This window comes from Periophthalmus magnuspinnatus, chromosome 6, assembly GCF_009829125.3.
Source record: "Periophthalmus magnuspinnatus isolate fPerMag1 chromosome 6, fPerMag1.2.pri, whole genome shotgun sequence".
In the NCBI taxonomy this organism is placed as follows: domain Eukaryota; kingdom Metazoa; phylum Chordata; class Actinopteri; order Gobiiformes; family Gobiidae; genus Periophthalmus; species Periophthalmus magnuspinnatus.
Window position 1 is genome coordinate 24,076,602 of NC_047131.1, and position 22,671 is coordinate 24,099,272.

General features: G+C 38.6%; 2 protein-coding genes across 5 annotated transcripts in view; one reads left to right on the forward strand and one right to left on the reverse strand.

Annotated features, from left to right (window-relative positions):
* LOC117372409 (A-kinase anchor protein 13-like) overlaps positions 1–5,939 on the forward strand; it is a 44,921-nt gene extending 38,982 nt beyond the window's left edge. For all 4 annotated transcript variants that reach the window (XM_033968210.2, XM_055222603.1, XM_055222605.1 and 1 more), the window contains exons 43-47: positions 231–425; positions 774–1,055; positions 3,105–3,221; positions 3,351–3,555; positions 3,770–5,939. In XM_033968210.2, coding sequence (XP_033824101.2) covers positions 231–425; positions 774–1,055; positions 3,105–3,221; positions 3,351–3,555; positions 3,770–3,822 — 852 coding nt within the window. In that variant the 3' untranslated portion in view covers positions 3,823–5,939. The remainder of the gene's footprint in view (positions 1–230; positions 426–773; positions 1,056–3,104; positions 3,222–3,350; positions 3,556–3,769) is intronic.
* A 1,546-nt stretch (positions 5,940–7,485) lies between these two features.
* On the reverse strand, positions 7,486–21,693 carry LOC117372410 (kelch-like protein 25). The gene is given in 13 exon segments (XM_055222608.1): positions 7,486–9,156; positions 12,278–12,692; positions 12,783–12,926; positions 13,085–13,190; positions 13,271–13,467; positions 14,024–14,139; positions 14,142–14,170; positions 14,965–15,128; positions 15,773–15,862; positions 16,532–16,777; positions 17,422–17,527; positions 17,866–18,097; positions 21,557–21,693. Coding segments are annotated over 11 exon segments (1,767 nt in total). The 5' UTR covers positions 18,048–18,097; positions 21,557–21,693; the 3' UTR covers positions 7,486–9,156; positions 12,278–12,305.
* Positions 21,694–22,671: the final 978 nt, after the last annotated feature.

The following is a 22,671-nucleotide window of genomic DNA, read 5'->3' on the forward strand; positions in this document are numbered from 1 at the left end:
TTTCTGACGAAAACGCAATTGAAGAACTTATGCAGAACAATTTTTATTGCAAATTTCTATAAATTCACTGACAGATTTTTGTGTTTATGCTTTGTCTAATGTCAGTGTAAATACAAAAATGATCAATACAGTATATTGACATGCAAACGTACTAACATAATTCAGCATTAATTGGACACGTTTTTAAATTTTCATAATTCTGTGAAAATAACAAGTCTCTACCTCTAAAGGCAGTGGTGGTGCAGCAGGACTCATTCATAGAGGACCAGCGTCAAACCCTAAACGAGCGTTTCACAGCCAACTCCTCCAGACATTCGTCTTCTTCGTCTCTGTCGTCTGTATCTTCATCTCGGCCGTCCTCTCTGATCGAACAGGAGAAACACAGGAGTCTGGAGAGGCAGCGGCAGGAAGCAGCCAGTCTACAGGTGACTACATTTAGCACTTCACAAGTACAAGTTATGTCCACAAACTGAAGTCAGATACCAATATATAGCAGTGCATGAAAGGACTATCACTATCATATCATTTCAACTTTGAAAGTGTAGATTTTCAGTAATTATCATGGAGAATTTTTGTTTTGTGTTTTGTTGGTCTGTGGCTGTAAGAGCAGCACATTAACATTAAAACATACATGCATACATACCAGTTTTTGTTTATATCTGTAACTGAACTTTATTTTTTTTTAGAGACAATATAGAATAAAATAAAAGCCTGTTATGTCCTAATAGGAGTTTGAGGTTGTATTATAATAGGTGTTTACTGGTGTACTCTAGAAACAGCAGGCTGCGCACCTTGAGGAGAAGCGGAGGCGAGAGAGGGAATGGGAGGTGAAAGAGCGTGTGCTATGTGAGCGAGAAGAGCAGCTAAAGGAGGAAGAGGAGCGCATGGAGAAGAGGCGCCAGGAGCTGCAGGAGGAGAGGGAGCTACTGCAGAGGAACAAGGAGCAGTACCAGAGGGACCTGGAGCGTCTGAGAGAGGCCCAGCTCAGACTGGAACGAGACAAGGAGGCCCTGCACCGGGACACGGAGAGACTGGAGGCTCAGCGCAAGGAGCAGGTCACCAGATTTTTAATATAAATGTTTACTTCCATTTAGTTTTACAGTTTAGTTACCCTCTTGGGAATCCAACTTGGACAAGTCCTTATAGAGGCAAGGCAAATTTTTTTGTATAACACAATTCGTTCACAAAGTAATTCAAAGTGCTTTACAGAATAATAAAGACATTAAAATCCAGTGTTGGGCATCTTACTTCAAAAATGTAATTAGTTATAGTTACAAGTTACTTCTCCCAAAAAGTAACTGAGTTAGTAACTCAGTTACTTTTTGGGAGAAGTAACTAGTTACTAGGCAAAGTAACTATGCCGTTACTTATTATGTTAAAACAATAAAAACACAACAGATGTGAACCTTTAACATTTATTTCACTTTAACAGATTGCCACTATATTGTATTTGTTTGCAAGTAAATTATAGAATGTATCAAAAATAAAAAATATAGTAAAAAGGTTATTTGAAGTGCAAATAAATCAACATGTCACGCAATTTCAGACAACTGTACTTCAAATATTTTCTCAATCTAAATCATTGCAATGTATTGCAAAACTAAGGCATTCAAATGTAAACCATGTAAAATAAGACAAAACCTTTAAGATTTTCTGGCCACACACTGTAATTCTCTGCCCAGTATTCAAATATTAATCACTCTCATTTCAACATAAACTGAACTTTATCCAACTCTTTAACATTCATTAAAAGATTCACACAACAACACGTATCTATTCCTTTATTTATCTATCTATCCATCCAATCAGCTGTCGATGCACGTGTGGACAGGACATCATTTCCCATCATGCATTAAGCATTTGTAGTCCATGCAGGCGGCCGCTGGCACTGGAGAGCTGCTGCGCTCGCCTTGCTCAAAAACTTCCCGTTACCGTCGCACAGGTTATGTCAGCGCAAGTCGGTGGCATCTTGGACACAAAACTAACCGGCATGCACCGCGCACCGATCGACGGCGATAGTATCTGCGCCCACCTCATCTCAAACAAGCCTTTTATCTCACCCCGAGCCGCGTTACTGCTCCTCGGCTGAGAGACTCTGATGAAGAGAAGAGTGAACTGAATTAAAAGTAACGCGCCACATTTTATAGTCAGTAACGGTAACGGCGTTAGGACGCTGGGAAAAGTAATTAGTTAGATTACTCCGTTACTGAAAAAGTAACGCAGTTAGTAACGCCGTTATAATGTAACTCCGTTATTCCCAACACTGTTAAAATCACAATACAACAAATCAAAACATAAATAATTACAAATAATCATCATCATCAATAATCATCATCAATCATGAAGTTAACATTAAAATAGACTAAAAACCTTTCAGTCGTATGCACACCTAAACAGAACCTGGTTTTGAGCCTGGATTGTCAAGGTGATGGTCTAGCTCACATCTTTAGGAAGACTGTTCCAGATTTTAGCTACATAAATTTGAAACGCTAAAAGCTAATGTTTAGTCCTGACTCTGGGCACCAGCAGGAGGCTGGTCCCTGAAGTCCTCAGAGTGTGAGATGGTTCATATGGAACTAACATGTCGGAGATGTACTTTGGTGCTAGGCCATGGAGAGACTTACACAAGCAGAGCTGGTTTAAAGTCTATTCTCTGAGCAACAGGAAGCCAGTGCAGAGACCTGTGCACAGGACTTATGTTCTTGTACTTCCTGGTTCTAGTCAGGACCCGAGCAGCAGTGTTCTGGATGTACTGTTCATTTGGAGAGGCCAGTGAGCAGGCCGTTACAGTAGTCTAACCTACTGGAGATAAATGTATGGATAAGTCTCTCCAAGTCTGGTTTTGACACTATACCTGTGATTTTTGCAATGTTTTAGATGGTGAAAGGTTGCAGATGTTACTGATTTGATGTGGCTGTTAAAGTTCAAGTCTGAGTCCATTATTAACCCTGGATTTCTAGCCTGATTTGAAGATTTTAGAGAGAGAGACTGGAGGTGACTGCAGACACATAATTGTCACAGGAGCAACCCAATTCAATGTATTATTCTCCTTTCTAAATCAATCCTAATCCTGTTGCTTGCAGTAACATGTTTCTTGTATGTAGGCAGAGCAGCTACAGAGGTACAGTCGCACCTCCTCCATTACATCCGAAGACTCTGTTCGCTTCCCAAGCACCAGTTCTCTGGACCTGGACTGCAAAGAGGCAGAACAATCAAAAGAGGTAAACCACAGTATATGAATACACCTCCTCACAAAAAATGAATAAAAATATGTGCTTTCCACAATTAGGCTGGTAACTGCATAACACTGGTGTACCAGATTTAAAATTACATTTAAAATGTGTTTGTAGGTGGAGCTCTCAACCTCTGCTCCCACTAAAGAACCCTTTCTTCGTATTGGATCCAAACGAATGGGCAAAAACTTCAACCCCTTTGCCTCATCGTCCTCAAAGACACAGGGGGCAGAAAAGGAGCCCAGCAGACTGCTGCAGCTGACCAAGCCCAAGAAAGACAAGAAGGACAAGAAGAAAAAGAAAGGAGAGGCTCCACCCACAGGTCTGCACAGTCACAGAATCCTGTGCTTTAAATAAATCTCCTATCTCTTATTTTGGTTGAAGTATGAATGTTAATATCATTTTAGTTCTTAGTTATTAGTTTTAGTTACTTGCATTTTGTTGGTTGTTATTTTACTTCAAAACCAATATGAAATTTGCAGCAAAACATTGTGAGATAGGTTGTAGTAAATTTTATCTTTTCTGTCTTTCTGTAGGGACTGGCTCAGTGTCAAATTTCCAGAAAGGTGGCGACAATTTCTCCTGCTGAAGGTGCTAACTGAACTGTGCTGTGGAGTTGTTTTACATTTGGAGACACATGTCTCTTCACTTGCTTTAATATACGGCAACGGACTTGGTCTGAAAATAATGACATCTCCCAGGCCACTTAACATGTGGGAAATCATATTGAATGCCTTTGGATCCTTGCCTAAGGGAGTTGTAATGGAAGTAGGATTGGTTTTATCTGCTGTGAAGAATGTTAGCAGAAAGACATTACAAAGTGCTTTATTGACTCCTAGAAGCTTTAACATGTGCATTTCTTTGAAGTGTGCTAACCCTATGTCTTTGGTGCTTGGAAAGACTTCTTGGAGAGAAATGGAGCAGTCTAACCAGACATGTGTGAGGTGGGGTTTTGTAAAGCATAGTGCCACTAATACATCTAATGCTGTCCACACTGTGTGCTGGGGTCACCCACTGTGGTCAGCCACATGCTCCACAGCATTAATCATGTGCCTTACCTATCACAAAGGACCTTTTTTGACAATCACCAAAATCAGTCATTGAAAAGCACTTTAGAGATAATATGCACCACTGTGTTCTCAGTTTGGTAAAGGTATGTTTTGAGAGTTGTACTATGTTGATAATGTAGAAAATGTTCTTAGGTTACCAAGACAATCGCATAATAAAAAGAGCAGGGCTTTTTGATCAAAATTGAATGCTATCTTTGATTAATTGTAGATATGAAACAAAAAGGCAACCATTTTTCTGGAAAAGGTTTTCTGCAGTATAGCTAGAAATAAGTCTGCCTAATCACGAACACTGGTTCTCCCTGTCACTTGGATTATTCTAGATATTTGACCAAATAATGTGTCTGGCTGCAAATTAAGGAATAACTCTGAAGGTTTTTAGTTTTTATCCTGTGCCTTTGATCAGTACATTTCATAATGGTTTTGTTTTGCATACTCAGCAGTGACATGCACTTTACAGGACGTAAAGGAGGATGGAGATGGATGCAACAGCGCTGTGTATATAGTTCAACCTGAAACACATAACTGAGATCCGTTTCTATAGCAGCACGTGCTTTGATATCACATTGGGGCTCATCCATCGGCCGTTACTCAGAAGCAGCACATTGATTTTCTCCTACTTTCTCCAGAATGCAGCTGAGAGGGAGCCGCAGCACTGGGCAGGAGAATAATATTTCAGCCCAGGGTCATTTCCCACCTTTCTGCTGAGAGGAGCACATTTGTTTCACTGTGAAACACACAGTATTTGAATAGCCATTCTGGTTTTAGGGAGGTGGAAGACCTCACACGAGCACAAAATATGACTCTTCCCATTAAAACATTGCCATTTGAATTTAATCAACTTGCATAACTATTTCCCGGACACAATGACTGTAGAGCTATGCAAGTTTAAAGCATAACTAATCAATCTGAAATAGAAAAATGTTGTTGTTATTGACCACCACCAGGTTTCTACTGTAAATTATAAAACTGATTGTTCTTTACAAAATTAGATGATTATTAATCAAATTTACCTTACCATACAATTCACACGATCAGTGACACAGGAGGGATTTCCAGCTGTTTTAAAATGGGCAAAAACAAATGTATAAAAACATCAATATTATTTATTATTTTTGCGACCCATTAGTTTTTCCTGTAGAATATTATTCATTTTTATTAATAATATTTTAAATCTGACAAAAAGATGGCCCTTTATAGCTCTGTTGTTGAGGAGTCAGGTTTTCAAAACATTGGATGTGGATTATAACACGAGGTTGTGCGAGATTTCATGAGCGTGCCGTAAAGGATTCCTCTCATTCCTATTGTTCTCATGTTGTGCTAATTAACTGGTGGCAATGCATTTGAAAAAGCTTTCCATTAATCTTACAACTGATGCACTGTGTATTAAGGCTTTTTGAACACGTTTTTGTACTAAAACAGAAGGTACAAACCTGATTTTTCTTGTGTATAAAATTTAAAAGGGCAACGCAACAAAAAAGGTGTAAATAGATTTTCTGTACAAATATGAACTTCCAAAGTATTGACAGTTTTTTGTTGGATGATTGTTTTAATAAGTAAGAAAGCTTTATTTATCTGTTCCTAGATTCAAATGTACAGTATTGGACTTCCCTCAATTAAACTATGCAGTTTGACACAAGTCTTGTATGGTGTCTTCTGTATGTTAAAACAATTGTATTTGTCATTTATTCCTGACATCTGCAATATTTCAAGCACGAATAACAGTTTTTCTTGTGTATTTTTGCAGAGTAACAAGCCCCAGCTCTATACACGTTATTATCACCTCTCTCACTAAAAACTCAACCCAATGAATCCACAACTCCAGGAGTACATATAAAATGGAAAAAATAAATTGTGGGCCTGACCCATAGATGAGAGAGGGATGTCATACCTACAGTTTATGGGATTCTGAGGGCAGGACAAGGGCAGCTGCTTTGGACTAGGGCAGTAGTTTCATGTCATATTCATAAAATGTTATCTTGAAATCATATTTAGATCTCGACTTTGGGAACCACATGACTATAGTCCACAGAGAAGGAAAGAAAACGGGACACAATAATGCCAGACCAAATTGAGGAGTTGAGACTGTGAAGAGTACACCGTCGCTGGGTAGTACTGTCTACAGTCCAGTATTTACAGTAGTGCTAACGCTGCTTCTGTCTGTGAATCACCCATCAGCCTTGCCCCAGTGGGCTGTCATTGTGTACAGTGATATGAGTCATGATATCGACTCACAGCTGCACTGTGAGACAGCACTACGTGGATTTTATTTTTATGTGAGATTTGACAATTTGGCATTTTATTTCTTATCATCATCATAGTAATGTTATTCTCGGACTGAAAGAATAATTACAGAAACTTACGCCCAATAGTGTTTATTATTTAATACTTTTATGTTTTCCTACTCTCCTATTTTCTTGTCTTTCCTGGCTGTGATTGATCTGAGCTTGTGCTGATGAGGCTGCTTTCAGAGAGCGCTCCATTATCAGCTGAGTTATTGGATTGTTAAACCTTCTTCTGAATTGCAAAACAACAAAAACACCACCAAAGCTATAGAATATATTAATGGTCATAAATATATATCAGGCATTTGTAGGCAAGCTAAAATTATTACTGGGCTTTTCCATGTCCATTTATTCAACTGATGTTTTCTGTTGACGGGGCACTTCTTTTCTGCTCTAGGTAAATGCACGTTACATCACAAGTCCTGTCTGGCCCCTCACATCAATAAATCATGCTATCCTATCGGGGCTGAGACGTAAGTCATCCACTGATGAATTATGGATGCTGCTGTGCAGTCATGAGCGTAATTCAATTCAAGGTACTTGTTTAAATTCCACTTTTTCACATAAAATAAAAATTTTATTGAAGCAGAAACAGTATAAAAACACAGCATCTGTCAGGATATTATTAAGCAAAAAACGTTTATATTTAATTTTTAACACTGAAAAACTATTTGCCTCAAATAAATTGACATCATTCCATATTGTACACATTTTGATGCACAATCCATTCAGGTCACTTTGATAAGTTTAAGTATTCCAGTGTACAATGTATTGTCAACATCCTGCTATCGATTCTTATTGCTTTGTGGCACGATGACTTAAATCCTTATTCTCCTTATTCTATTACCACTTTAACTGATATGGTAGTCAGTAGTGTTAATAATCAAACTCACAAGAGAATTAGAAAAGTGAGTCAATGTTTATTCACGAGTATAAACCGTATGACACATTTCTACAAAGATCTTTCTTTAGATCTGCAGATAAGAAAAGTACAGTCCATTCAAAACATGTTCCTTCAGAAAACTTTACAAAGATCAAACCTTCATCTTGTGCAGCAGTCAAACCCAGATGGACCACAACATTATGAGGTCTCTTCACAGAAAGACAACAAACGCACCAAACAAACACCAAATACTGTACAGCATTACAGAGGTGATGGTGGTGTGTCCTGCACCGTCTCTCGTATTCTCCCGCACTGCTCATTTGAAAAGTGCATATTTTGTCCTATTTTTGAAGTGGCTCCAAAATGCATTAGTTGTTTGTAGTGATGGATATTTCATAACACTCTGTGCTTGTCACAAAAGTTCCAGCAGTAAATTGTAGCATATTGTTTAAGACATGCTTGTTCTGTTACAAAAGGGCAATATGTGCAGTTTTGTGCATTTGTCAGTATCTGTGCACAAGACTAAGCGCATGCCTTCCTTTAGCAATGTGTTAGTTCCTGTGTAAGCTTTGGGACAGGTTAAATGCAGAGAATAATAGGTAAACCAGTTAACTTCAATTTTGGCCATTATTGTAGAAAATCATGATAAACAATAATACATAGTACTTCTGTATGTGTATCACCTAATCTACAGACTGTAGGGTAGTATGTATCAAACAGTAATGGTTTGATAGTAATAAATCCTGTTTAGGGTTCAAGATATCTCACTTTTTTTGCAGGATAGTTTTGTTAGTTGGCAACATAGCTCAATGTGTTCCAGGCACATTTTTATAAAAAGTAATAAGATATATAACGTTCTGGAAGAAAGCAAATTCATGGCTTGTCAAAACCATTTGAAGACCAGCTGGGACAAGACACATTCATCAATACTAAAATGAAACATTCCATGTCATTTGAATGTAAAACCATCATCAACAGCCAATACAATACTATGTACCACAGACAGTAGAAATATATTGTAGCCATCAGTGTGAATTTGCCTTTAGGCATTCAAAAACACTAGGAGCACAGCACTAACCTTAAAACCTTTTACCACTGAAATGTATCTTTTTACCTAAAAAGACTTGTAAACAGCGGACCTTCTGAAACTAACTGAAATGTGTTTGTGCCTTTAAAAAGTGGATAATACCAGACAACAAAAGTCGCACTGGCACCAGATGAAAGCGCACATGCTATTGTTACATTTTCCTCTTTGTGCAATATGGAGAGTTCTGAAAAAGCAGCCTCAGAATTAATAAAATTTTCTCCTCATGTTGAAAAGGGATATTAATGCATTTTGTACCTTGCTTGCCGTTTAATAAAATACAATGTACAATTTTATCTTAAATTAGAGCTTATGTCTTCAGAGTTGGAATGACACAGAAGTGGGAAATTAAGTCAAAAAATAAAATATCCACCTAAAAGAGTCCATCAAATTTTCAGTCAATTCTATCAAAACATTTGTGACGAGAATCACGTTATTTAGGAAGCATAGTGTTTGTGTGTCTTTGGCCTCAAGACCCACAGTCTGAAGAAAAACAGGTATGCAGCAGTTGATGAATACTTGTTTTAACAGTGGTCCATTGGCAAATTATCAACACCTTACAGTTCTCTCACTGGTTTTGTCGTTCTATGATGGCCACTGGAATCTATAAAGAGACAAAACAGAATCAATAGAAAAATGTAATAAATAAATTAAACTGTTATTCAGAAAAACAGTGTAGTATACAAAATCAGGTGCTCTTCAAGAATACGTAGGAAAAGTAGATTAAAAAAACAAAAAACAGACACCCACACATTTAATTTAAAATCCTTTCTTATATTCACAGAACAGCTAATCCAGATTAGTTTTTAATTTAACATTAGAGTTCCCCATGGAATAAATATCATTAATATTGCTCATCAATTTTTTGAGCAATAAGTCAATATAGTATTTATTTTGACAGGCCAGACTCACTACAGTTCTTTTTAATGTGGACCACTTTTGAGGCTAAGCACTGAAGACCCAGAAAAGCTGCTCAAATGATTTATAACAAAAATTTTGGCACTTGAAACTTCTCACACTTCTTTCTTGCTTTGAGTTTAAATAGGGCAAGTATTATCATTTTTGAGAAGCGTATGATGCCACAGGCCTCTTAAAATGCAGAGGCAGAGTTTATCCACAGTTGGCAGCACACACAAATTAAACAAGTTTGCTCTAAAATGACATGAGTGACAAGGAATGGTAGGCAAGGCTAATATAACATCATGCACGCAGAGATTCACTTCAACTTGACACTGTAAAATGTGTACCGTATTTCAAACTATTATAAATCCAGTATGTTTCATTTCCAAGATGCATATTGGGTCGTGTTTTTCCTCTTCTTAATTCCTGGTCGGCTAAGCCTCTGCCTCCTTCAGATCCCCTATGCGTGACACTCAGTTTTCATGGGATTCTCTCTTCGTCTGTAAAATAATCCTGACAAGTTATTAGCTGGCTTTTTGATATAACCCCCTAATCCCTTCACACACATACACACACATGCACACACAAGACCTCACACACCAACTCATGTTTATATAAGACTCTCTTTCAAAAATGGTATGGAACACTTCAACCCTAGAGCACTACTAACATGAATAAATGATCAAATTAAAAGTGTAATAAAAATGTTTGAATTTATTTCCTTTTCATGTCCTGCAGCCATAGTGCATGTCTTGAGGCTTAGCTTACTCACAACAAGCGTTTAATCTAGTCATGCATTAACAACAACAGAAAGAGCTATATCTTGAAATGTTTCATGCCAAGGCCAAGATGCTTTGTGAGAAAATATCATGGTGCTCGCTGTAGTAACGAACTATACTTTATTAGGCAGCAACAAAAACATATGTCTTTCAATGAAATTGTAAAAGTACTTAAAAGTATTAAGTACATCAAGAAACCAAAAAGAATGTAATGAACCTCAACTTAGTTATGCACATCTTAAGGCTGGCATTTAGGTTGGCATATGTGTTATTGTATCTTAACTCCATTTCTAATATTCTAGTTGGATATGTAAAATGTGTTTTCTTGCTGCTCTTGAACTTTGAGTTACAACACCAGCATTTCCCCATTGGGGGAACCAATAAAAGCCCCTCTTATCTCAGTTTAGTTGGATTCTACTGATCAAAAGTTCATTATGGTTTCAACTGAAAAGCCACACTAAATAGGCTTGAGCTGCATGGAAATACAATTTGCCATTGTTGTAAAGCAATACATATTCCATACACATTTCAGACACACAAATTCAATGGACAGATCTAAAGGTCCGATCTGCAAGCACCCATTATCTGAATGAAATGTGCTCCTTTCACAATTTCTGCCATTCAACTATCACTAAGCTATCATGTTTTTTATGGAGGAATTACAAACAACATTAATGCCTAATTGGGCCCATAATTCATGTCCTGATATGAAATAAATAAAAACAAAACGCTGCCTATTACAAGCAGTCAATGTGCAATTAGGCTGGCTTGCTGCAGGCTCTGGGGATCCTGCCTCTACTGTTGCTGAGTGCACTACACTCATATCAACACCCGCCATTAGCACAGGCTCATATCGCGCACTTTTAGAGGAAATTAATCCAGGCTTATGATGTTTAAAGACAACAAAAGGACTTCATGTACACTGGCTGGATGTACGTCCTATTACAAAGGCACAAGGATGCACACAGCTATATGAGATATGATAAGAGTGGCAGAAGGGAATCCTGTTTCACAACATCAATTTTTGAAAGAGTGGGGGCGGCTTGGAGGAGAGGATGGATATGAGCAAGGATATTTATATTCAGGCTCCCACTGCAGCAGCCTGTAGACTTTCTCTAGGATCAACAGAGGCACACACAGACATTTTGAGAAGCTGAAAAAAAAAAAATGAAGTGAGGGTTTTTTTAGCCAATGTCGATGCAAGGTTATGGAGGTGAGAAGCGATTTTTAAAGTAGTATCATGTATAGGATGCCCTGAGATTGCGTAGAGAGATCGTACAACCCATTTGAATATAGCTTTAAATACCAGTATGTATATGAGCCATATAGAGAAACTGTTTAACAAATATTTCAGTACATTGAAATATCCCTCAGTGACATTTTTTTTTTTTTACTGTGAATCTGCTTAAATTCAGTGCAATCTTTGTTTGTATTTTTACAGCTGCAGCTCTCCTGCTGCAATTTTGTGGGTCTGGCTGCAACTAGGTTTTGATTTGATGAAAACTAAACGGCAAGCTCAATAGATGTGAGTGCCTCCTTGCAGTCAAAGAAACAATGAGGAACTATAAAGGGAAAAGGTATTCAAAAGATTAAAAGTTTTTGAGACACATTTAGCTATCATCCAGAAGTCACCGTCAATCTGAAAGTATTGGTCTCAAGAGCTAGAATTTATTCTGAGGAGAATTTTAACCCTATAGGTCACATGTGTCAAACACAAGGCGTGCGGGCTAAATGCGGCCCTCCACATCATTTTATGTGGCCCTCGACAGGGTAAATTAAAAGGTATGATGGTCTTAAAATGTCATTTTATCAGGAGACACGCAGTTACACAGCCATATTATTTACATATTTGCAAATGCATATGTAATATTTGTAACTTGAAGAAGTAATAAATACAGGAACAGTTAATTAACAATTTTAAAAAGTAGTTACATTTATTTTACATCTGGCCCTTTGACGGTAGCCATTCTGTTGATGTGGCCTTCGGTGAAAATGTGTTTGACACCTCTGCTATAGGTAAAACTAAAATTCAATACACTGGCTTACCTGAACACTATACCAGTAGCCTTCACCTTTAGGCAGGTAGGTGTTTCCATGTGCTGACGAAGGCAGTTGGGATGAGTGAATAAGGCACAGTTGTAATGGAGTTCCAACTATCTGAAGTGGGATCATAACAGTCCAAAGTTTTACACCTCTGCGTCCCAAAATACCCTCCGACCACATACAGTTTATTTCCAGAGGCTACAGCGTGGCAGCTCATGCGTTTGGACGTCATGTCGCCCACTCGAGTCCACTGGTTTGTGTCACAGTCAAAACGATATGCAGAGGCAGCAGTGAATTCAGTGTCTCCTCCCATGATGAAAATCTGACTCCCCAAAACTGCAGCTGCAGTGTAGCGCCAGGGCTGAGGGCATTCAGCAGCTATGGTCCAACGGTTACCTACCGGGTCGTAGCACTGGACCTGCATAAATAAAGACTAATAAATAATGATAAGAATAATGGTTGGTAGTTAGGTGTTAATGTGCAGTGTCAGAAGAAGAACTGTACACACCTTGGATGCCTTGTCTCTGTGAATTGTAGTTCCGCCGAACACAAACAGCTTAAGTTTGGCACTGACTACAGCTGCATTACTCACTCCATCTCTTAGTGGAGCCATCATTGTCCATTTATTACTGAGAGGGTCATATCTTTCAACCTGGACAATTAACACAATGACAACAGCACTGATAGCACTAATAAGACATAATTTTAAATGCAGTGACAGATAAAAAACTAATCACAATTTGAGATATAATTATTCAAGACAAACAGTGTGACTGTCCTTTAAAGCCTTTGCATGATTTTGTTCCCTACCTGTTTTAATGAGACAGATGGAGAAGCAGGAAATACACCCGCTATTGCAGTGTGTCCTCCTACAACATAGAGACTGTTCTCCAACTCAGCGGAACCATGTCCAAATCTGAACAAAAACGCAACTGGTTAACAAATGAATCTACACCCAATTGACCAGATTTATATTTTTATGACTTTCTGCAGCACCTGGCTATTAACATGGGTGCCCCTTTTGACCACTCCTCATGAACAGTGTCATAAATCCACACATCTTTGGACACTCCGTTCTCAGAGCCTCTTCCACCTGTCACATAAACTTTACAGCCGATGGCACAGGCGCTGAACTCCTTCCTGGGACTAGGCAGGTCTGCTTTCGGTATGATCTCCTTGGCTTTGTGATCAACCTTAAAATAATAAAGAATAGCAATTCTAGACAGAGATAATGGTTTTCACATACCGTACTACGTGCATGTGTGCCTATGCAACTGGGTTATAAAAAAGCCAATAACCAGATAATAATTGATACTAAAACTACTATCAAAACTAATTGACTTATTTGAACAAGTTTTGATATTTGTGAAAAAAATGTCAATTTTGGATCTTTCCTGAACACATGATAATATTAAATAAATTAAAATTATTTAGTGATCACAGTGTAGTGATTGTAATGTAGCCTTTTCTTAATAAGTACTGAAGTTGGTTTCAAGTATAGAACCTTATTGTATCAAAATAGCAGAATGTCAATATTGCGAAAACACTAGTAGTATCTTATCACTCTTAATCCTAATCATCCTCTTCACATCTAACCTCAAAGTCTGAAGCTACCACCGTCAGATTTGTCTAATGTCTGGTAATAATACCATTAGACATTAGACCAATACTTTGAAACTACAGTGCAAATTATTTAACTCACCATTCTTATGTACACTTAACATTTCTGGCCACAATAATGAATGATACCTGATATATTTTGTCACACATAAAGGTCTGTCCTCCCAGTATCAGCAGCGTGTGTCCTGCCTTGCGTGGCCGTGCACATGGACTTGTCACTACTCCATCATTTTGAAGTATTCTTTTTTACACTGCATGGCCTCTTCTACGATGGATCTGCATGAGAGAGAAAAATTATTATTGAAGAAATCTTCAGATTTTGGTTTAATCTTCTTATTAAAGCTTGGCCTAGATCTTCATCAATTGACACACATCTCATTTAAGTGCTACTTTAATTTCAGAGCAGTTGGGTGCTAACCAGGAGTCCTTCTCCATTTTGGCAGCGTTTACACAAAGATATGTCGACAAATTAAATATGTCTAATGCTAAATAGATGAGTCATGCAGCTTTTGGCAGTGGTACTGTGTCTGCATATAGACAAATATTAAAACTGTGTATATTTGAGCTTCTCCTGGAGTGGCTTGATTTTAGGTTCAGCTAAACGGCATCTTTAACGACAGCCAGACATTACATGGTCATTCCAAAATGGTTTGTGTTTGTGTATTATGGAAGTCAATATTAGTTATGAATATTTTATGGTTCAACAGTAAATAGATACACCACATGTATCAAATGTGGGAGAGGACTTGGCAAGCTAATTTGTAATTGATTTTAACTACGTGCTAATTATAAGACTGAGACCAAATATGAAAAATATGAAAACTGTAATCTTGTAATGTAATGTAAATCTATTAAGAAGGGTGTCTTCCATGTTCTGTTTTGTTGAATTTGAGACCAATCAAAGGATAATCGAATTTAAGAGTTTTGATGGAGTGGCACTTTCTAGGTCACTCATTTGTATGTGTGTTTTAGATTGGATAGTGGTTTGATAAAGTTGAAGTACTGTTTGAAGTGTTTTCCAGGGCAGGGCTACCTCTTTTTAGAGTGAAAAAACACAATTTGTGTCTGACCTGCTCCTCTTGTCTGCCATGACCAGCTCCTCACAGGCCACTGCCTCCAGCAGACACTCAGAGGGCAGCAGGGCCAGTCTGATACCTCGGAGCAGCTCGGGGAGGTAGTGCCGTCGCCCCTCCAGGTCATAGCGTACCCACCGCATCACAGAGTTAAACACCACCTGCAGCAAGGCATATGTTTGCCCATTATGATTAGTATAATTTGCCAAATTATGTCCAATATTGTTTACCCATATATTCGAACCATTACTATGGAAAATTCAATATATGTCAATTCAAACATTACTTAAAAATATGAGAGCTATCTCAGGAGGGCCCCATGGCTTAAAATATTAACATTTGAACAGAAACACCAACACCAGATTGTGTTCGGTGGCAAACAAAGCAGAAAGAACAACTCTGGTCTCGTAAAGGGGGCACTGGTTACAAAAAAAGAGATTTGGTTTTGCACTGTAATTACATACTATTGGCCCCACTCATACCACTTACATGGTTATACTCTGAGACAGAGAGATATGCCCACAATGTTTTAGTCTATCAAGCACTTTTCTTCAGTAATTGACCCATGGTGGTTACATTTTCTCATATTGTGTATATTGTGGTATAACCATGGTGACGGTTTCATATTGCAGCCCTTGTGTGCGGTTTTATGTCTGGTGGTTTGCTGAAAAATTATCCCTTCACAACCTACCTCTTACATAATATTTTAGTTTCTTAAACTACAGTATACTTGTTTATGTTAATAAGCATTTTTTACAAACCGTGTAAGACAAAAATATGTGTGTATAATTATCAGAGGCCTCACCTGTTCATCCTCAATCTCCAGCTCATCACTCAGTATCAGCTCTAAGAGTTTGTCTTTGGACAGACTGTAGAAGTCCTCAGACTCTCGGACCTAAATGAACACATTACACTTTTATTAGTGTCAAATACAGCTGGGACACAAAGACAACACCAATATGTCTGCCTAGCTCCTGGCTACAATACTGAAACATAAAAAGTGCTTCTTCAGCTGTTTTATCTGCATTATGATGTCATGCTGAAACTTATATTGATTTAATCAGTTTAAAGTGAAAGCAGAGCCAGAAGTCAGTGCAATCAGCAGATGAGATGAGGAATTCCTAAAACCACACCGTCCATTTCATTGTTATTCATTGCCAAGTTAGCTTCTGAGAGAGACTTGGGGCAAATACTTTCACTTTTGCTAGTGGAAACACAATTATGCAATGCAAGTCTTGCCAAGCTAACACACATACATTATTGGGTTAGAAAGAATACAAGGCATTGGAGCAAATTAGCTCTGTGTATAGTTTCATTAATTTGCATTGAATGTTGAAGTTTTAAACCATGTCTTGCTCACAACATACCAATTTCAGTCAGAAGCCAATCATAAGCCAATATACTCATGTTAGTATAGAAGCCTGGATAAATAAAGCAACCTCTAAACTGTCCAATTAATATTTTAACAATAAATCCACTTTGGTCTGTGGGCAAAGCACAAGAAATGCACCAAAGTCTACAAAATGTACAGTTAAAGTTAATGGGTCAAATTAGCCATACCTACCGTCTCATAGTGAACCAGGCACATTCTCCATGATAACTCGTATAGCCTTTTGCACTGATGGGCATCCGATAACAACATCATCCCCAGACAATTGGACGAATGCAGGTTCTTCTCTAAAAACTCTGCTGCAGCGTCGCGGATATCATGAAACTGTAGCATGTCTCCAGCCTCCAACAATGATTCAGCATTTTCCTCATTAATTATGACTCGAGAAGAATAGGCAAAGTCCAGCAAGAGCTCCAAAACCTAAGAGAATACCATCTTAAAAATCCAACATGGTATGCAAAAAAATTAACAACTGCAAAACTGAGGGTGAGTTCCCACTCTGATTTGGTCCTGGTTTGAGCCCATTTTAGTCCTATGTTAGATTTGTCTTGCTGTCGTCCTTTTGTCCTGGTCTAGCCCAGGTTTAGTTCCAGGTTTTCCCACTTTACTCCCAATTTTGAGCAAGTACCCCCTACACCCTGAATGTCATTACAACCCCATTGATTGAGAAGAGTTGTTAGCAGAGTACCACATTTTTGGACTACAAGCCTGAAATACTGCTCATCAAAACAGTGCTTTGGAGGAGTCAAAATAAAGGTTTAGAATTTAGAGTGTGTTGTGTTTAAAACAACATGCATTGAAGTATTCAAGCATTCAGTCAGTTAATAAATATACGTTTTTATATTTGCCACAGCATATTTACAGCCTTCCATCCTTAATGATTCACCTAGTTTTTAATGCCATGACCATTTTTTCTATTAATAGCAACACATGTCACAGTAGCCTGGATCTGTATGTGGTAGGACATATGACTGTCAGCAGTGTGAAAGGCAGGAGAAACCGTTCAGCACCAGATTAAATGTAAAAAATATTCTGAAACATTTCCTGAGTTGTGGGCATTTTACCTCTGGGTGAATACTGTCTCTGAAATTCACATCACTGTCCAGACTTTCCCGAAGCCCTCCACTGAACATGGCTTCAAAATAGCGGCTGCAAGCTGCTAACACTGCTCTGTGGGACACAAAAATCAACTGTTACAAGCAAACTTACAACCATCACTCAGACAGGAAACAAAGTGAGAAGCAAGCAGCCAATGTTAACACACAGTTTTAGAAGTGAATTATTTAGAGGTTAGAAAGCACAGACACTTGATTTCAGGCATATTTTATAGCAAGTGCACTAATAATTAATAAACAGACAATACAATTTGCAAACAACATTAAATAATTCACATTTGCATTCATATTTTGTGCCAAGAAGACTTTATATAAATACTTAAACATTCATGGTTTAACTGAACAGTAGATTTATGAGTTAGATTATTTCTATTTTAGTGTTAGTATAGATACCTATGACAAGGGAAGGAGCGGTCCCCTGCCCACAACGTCACATCTGTGAACATGCACTGTTTTCTCATGGAGTTCAGGTGGGTCAGAACGCTGTCGGGGTGTGAAGCCTTGTGGAACAGTGAGATGTTCATGGACCCCGTACTAGTCCGGGACTTTCGGTTCTCATGAACACTCACTGACATGGCGTCTTTGTTTGGCACCTCCAGGGAGTCGCTTGGATCAATCTCTCCAACTTCAAAAACAAAAAACATCATTAGTTATCTACAACAGAGGGAAAACATCATCTTTACATTCCATACAGTAGGCTTAGTTTATGTTCTCCAATCTAAAGTCTCTCAAAGCCGTCTGCATCATACTAAATCCATGCTAAATGTCACTACATATGAGACTGGAGCTTGACTTGAGGAGAAAAACTTAAGCTATTATAACTAAGACCAACCTTTTATAATGTATGTTTTTCATTCAGCCACAATAGACAAGTCACAACATCTGCAAAGCAGGGGTCCATCAAAGTGCAGTAAACATCCATGGATTGAGACAACATTGCTCTGATGAGGGAAGCGCTGCATCAGCAGCACAAGCATGGCCTTTGTTTGTGTGCACGTAAATCAGTCAAACTTGCTGACATGTGCTTTTGGGCTGAAGTGACTGAGTGTGTGCGCCTCACAGATCACAAAGAGCTTTTCTTGTGTTGTGAGTGAGGAACAAAAGAGCACGGCGAGGCATGCAGGCGCAGTCGCACTCACAGCATGCAGAGTATCGACATGGCAAAAACATAGCAACTCAAGATGGCACAGACACAAATTTATTTAGACACAAATATTCTTGATGCTCTTGTTGCTAAAAAAAATGTAGTTCTGCTCATCTGGAGCATAGCCTAAAGCTTTTTGTAATGTTGTATAAATATAGCATATGTACACCTAATTTCAGAGATAGTGCAAGTCACTTATCCATTACATTACAATTGTGGTAACTGCAGTAATAGAAATTTTGTAATATATTGACATTATTGTTTTAAAAGCCTTATGACATTATAAGATAAGCACCAGGAATTGCACCTTCTAAGAATCAAATAATTAACACAGGATGGATGATTATACATAACGCTGCAGGCACACAGGACACAGGCGCTGGGCTGTAGGAGGGATGTTAGGGCACAGAGAGAAGAGAGGAATTTGGGGGCTTCATGCCGGTGTCATGTGACTTACAGCGACAGAGACTGCTGACCCAGGCACAGGCAGTCAGGAGGTGAGGGGGGCTCTGCATCCCCCACAGCTACAGCCAACAACAACACACCTGACTGGACAAACAGCAGCACAAGCAACACTTCAGAGGCCCATTCACAGAGGACCACTGCACTCTGGACCTTAGAGAGAGCCACTCATTCGGCTGTTCATTTCAGCCAGAACTGTTTAGATTTAGAAGCATTGTGTCTACAATTACTGCAGTGCCTCATTAGTTGTTCATTATTTTGAACTAGTTATTTTCAAGGCCAAGGCATAAATTATCCAAATACTAACTATGCACATCATACATTCCTTCCATCAGCAATGTAGAAAGCCAGAATAGATAAGGCATTAATGCCAGTGCAGTTATGTCACTATACTCATAAAATGTACTTTTTTATTACTTCTGTTGGCGTTAGAAAACCTTATAGCAAGATTGTGTGCACGGAAATCAGTCATGGAACATGATATACCACAAATGCCCCGCTTTGCTGAATTACAGGATTGGATTTTGGTTTTGTGTATCAAAGTTTAAGCAAAAGGTTGTGCTTTGAATTATTTCCCCTTACATCCAGGGTGGCAGAGGCTCAGTAGTTAGAGCATTCTCCCACCAACCCCAAAGGTCAGTGGTTTGATCCTTGCTCAAACTATTATTTAGTTGCTCTGTCCTTGGGCATTTGGCCTCTGAGGAGTGTGGGCTTGAGTCATTGTAGAATGTCCGAGGGGCTGATGGCATAGAATGGCAACCTACCATCATGTAGGTTTAAATTATACAGCCTAAGTTTAAAATATCAAAATGCTGCAATGATAAACAATACAGTATTGTTTCCATATTTATAGTAGAGTCTACAGTGGACCATCGTGGGTGAGTGAGTATTCAGGTCAAAGTGTCCATCCTGAGCTCAGTCGGTTCACCAGTGGAATATCAACAGAGCAACTCAATGGCAGCAGGAGGAAGAGGCTTAGGCCCGTGGGCCAGAGCTGTTTACCAGGGCTAGCATAGCTGCACCACTGGCCCTGTTGCCCAGGACACTGCACTGTGTGCGAGTGTGTGAGGGGCAAAGACACACTGCATTAGGAGGCCCACCTCTGGGAACACCTCCACTGCAGTAGACCATCTGTGCAGTATGCGCATTTCTCCCAAATGTCATTTTCAAAACACACTTAACTTTGAATTTACATACAATTTCAACATAAATCGTAATAGCTGTGCATAGCTGATAGGAATACTTAAAAACAGCATTTTGTTACCCAATTGCTGTTACTCAAAAGCTACACGTAAAGAAGAAATCACCCCAATTTTGTATCTAAACAATGTACCTAAATATTGTGAGGGCAAATCCAAGTGAAATCAAAGTAGCCATCAATCAGTGTCATGCAACCTGCAACAGTAAACTGACCATGTTTATCTGGAGGTGATCAAGATAATGTACCCCCCAACTAGGACACACAACACATATCAAAGTCCATTGTGGCAGAGAAAAACAGGTTGTGCAAATACTCAAAGGGGTCAGTGTGTCAGCAGCATGTCCAGTTAATGTCACCATCACATAAACTGAAAGTGTTAGAAAGTTTCAATGCGTGTCTGAGTGTCCGTCTTAAACTAAACTGACAAATGTATCTTTTTTTAATTTTTATTATATATATATATATATATATATATATATATATATATATATATATATATATATATATATATATATATATATATATATATATAAAGTAGACCTATTGCAGTAGCATGCACTTCTAAAATGAGTATATGGGTTGGGGTGAGCAGGGCTGTGCTTACCTCTGGCCTCAGTAATCTGCTTGTGGAGCTCATCGACAGCTGATCAATAACACAATAAGCCCTGTAACTACACCTCCATGACTTTGCCTCACCATGCCACAGATAGGCGTGTTGTTTACAGCTCTTTCAGAGTAGGTAACACGTGGGATATAGTAACTGCATGTGTAAGTTAAAAAAAACATTAGATAGACCACAAAGGAACTAGTTTGCCTTATGGCAGTGGACGAGAGAGCGCTGGTAGTGGTTAGCCGCCTAGCTAATCAGAAAGGGCTTTCAGCAATAGGAAGAAGGCTTTCGTCAAGTGAAAAATGCAAGCGGTCTGTACAAGCCTTCCTGAATAGTCTGCGAAATATTTTGGTACAGTGTGGGTTCACAATAATAGATCACAAATACAGCCACGCATGGATGAAGAAGCTAGCCGTGCTATGCACCAACTTTAGATGCCTCCACATAACTTCAACTTTACTGGTGTCGCGTAACGAAACCCATGAACTGTGGACTACACACTTATTACGCACAAAACAACTGTACATTGTCTTTTGATTTTACTTCTTGAAGATCCATAAGTCCTTAAGTTTTGTCATTCTTTCACACAGTTCAAACAACACTGTCAACACTCCAGCTTTGACTAAGGACTGTTATATTTAAACGGAGAACAGGAAAATATACTCACAAGTGTAAGGCCTCCCGGGGCTCCTGAAACTCAAATAACGAAATACATGGATATTCTTGGTAAAAACATCTTACAGTGACAATAACCTTACGCTACGTATGCCAGGGCGTCCCTTTCTTGTCTGACTGGTTTGAGAAGAAAAGCCACAAAGGCACTGGCTCCATCAACCAATAGGCGTTGGTTTGATCTAGATTGACTTTAAATGTGACCAATAGGATTGCTGTATCTGAGCTGCTGGGAGCTCTCAGCCAATAGAAGAGCTGAGGGGCGGATACCAACACAAAACTCCCAATTTACCATCATTTTACCACACTCATGTCATCACATCAGACAAATCCTACGGTTAAACGTCCAGGGTAAGCCAGTACATTTCGTGCATTTTGTGCAATAATGAGCTAAATAACTTTCTTCTAATTTCTTTCTGCTACAGTCTAATCCATAGACCTAGTACTTAGGCTACAGAATAAACTACATATCTATAATTAGAGAGACAGAGAGAGAGAAAAAAATGCATTTAATTAAAATACAACATCAAACCCAGGGCAGAAGATAGTTTCGTGTTCTTGCCGGTGCAATTAGCTTAAAGGTTTCTGTGCTGAGTCTATATATAGTTTGCTTATCCATTTTATCATTAAGGCTGTTGTGACAAAAATAAACACACATCCATCCTTATGTGCACAATAACTTCACTCTGTAGGCCTGTTTTCTTTGTCCATGTGGAAAAAAGGCCAAAGTAGCCCTTGTCATATATGTTTAGCCTAGCTAATGTTTAATCTAGGTCTGTTCAATTGATTTTTATAGTGAGTTAGAGAGACATAAATTCTGATGGCCAAACAAGGGCAATATACACTAAATAAAGGATGTAGACTTTGAAGTAGCCCTGAGGAAAAAAAAAAACAAGATAGACTTAGGCTATAGGCCGACATGAGAACTGTCCTATATGTAATGAACTCTTAGTGGCTATTAGGTTTTCACCCTCCATGTCCTCTCTTAACTGAGGAAAGAGATTTTGTGCGCATTTGAGCTCTTAATACCTCTTAACAGTCGCACGTGGCTAATTTGCATATCAAATATCAGGCGAATGAGTTGAAGTCTGTCAGTGTGAGAGTTGAAAG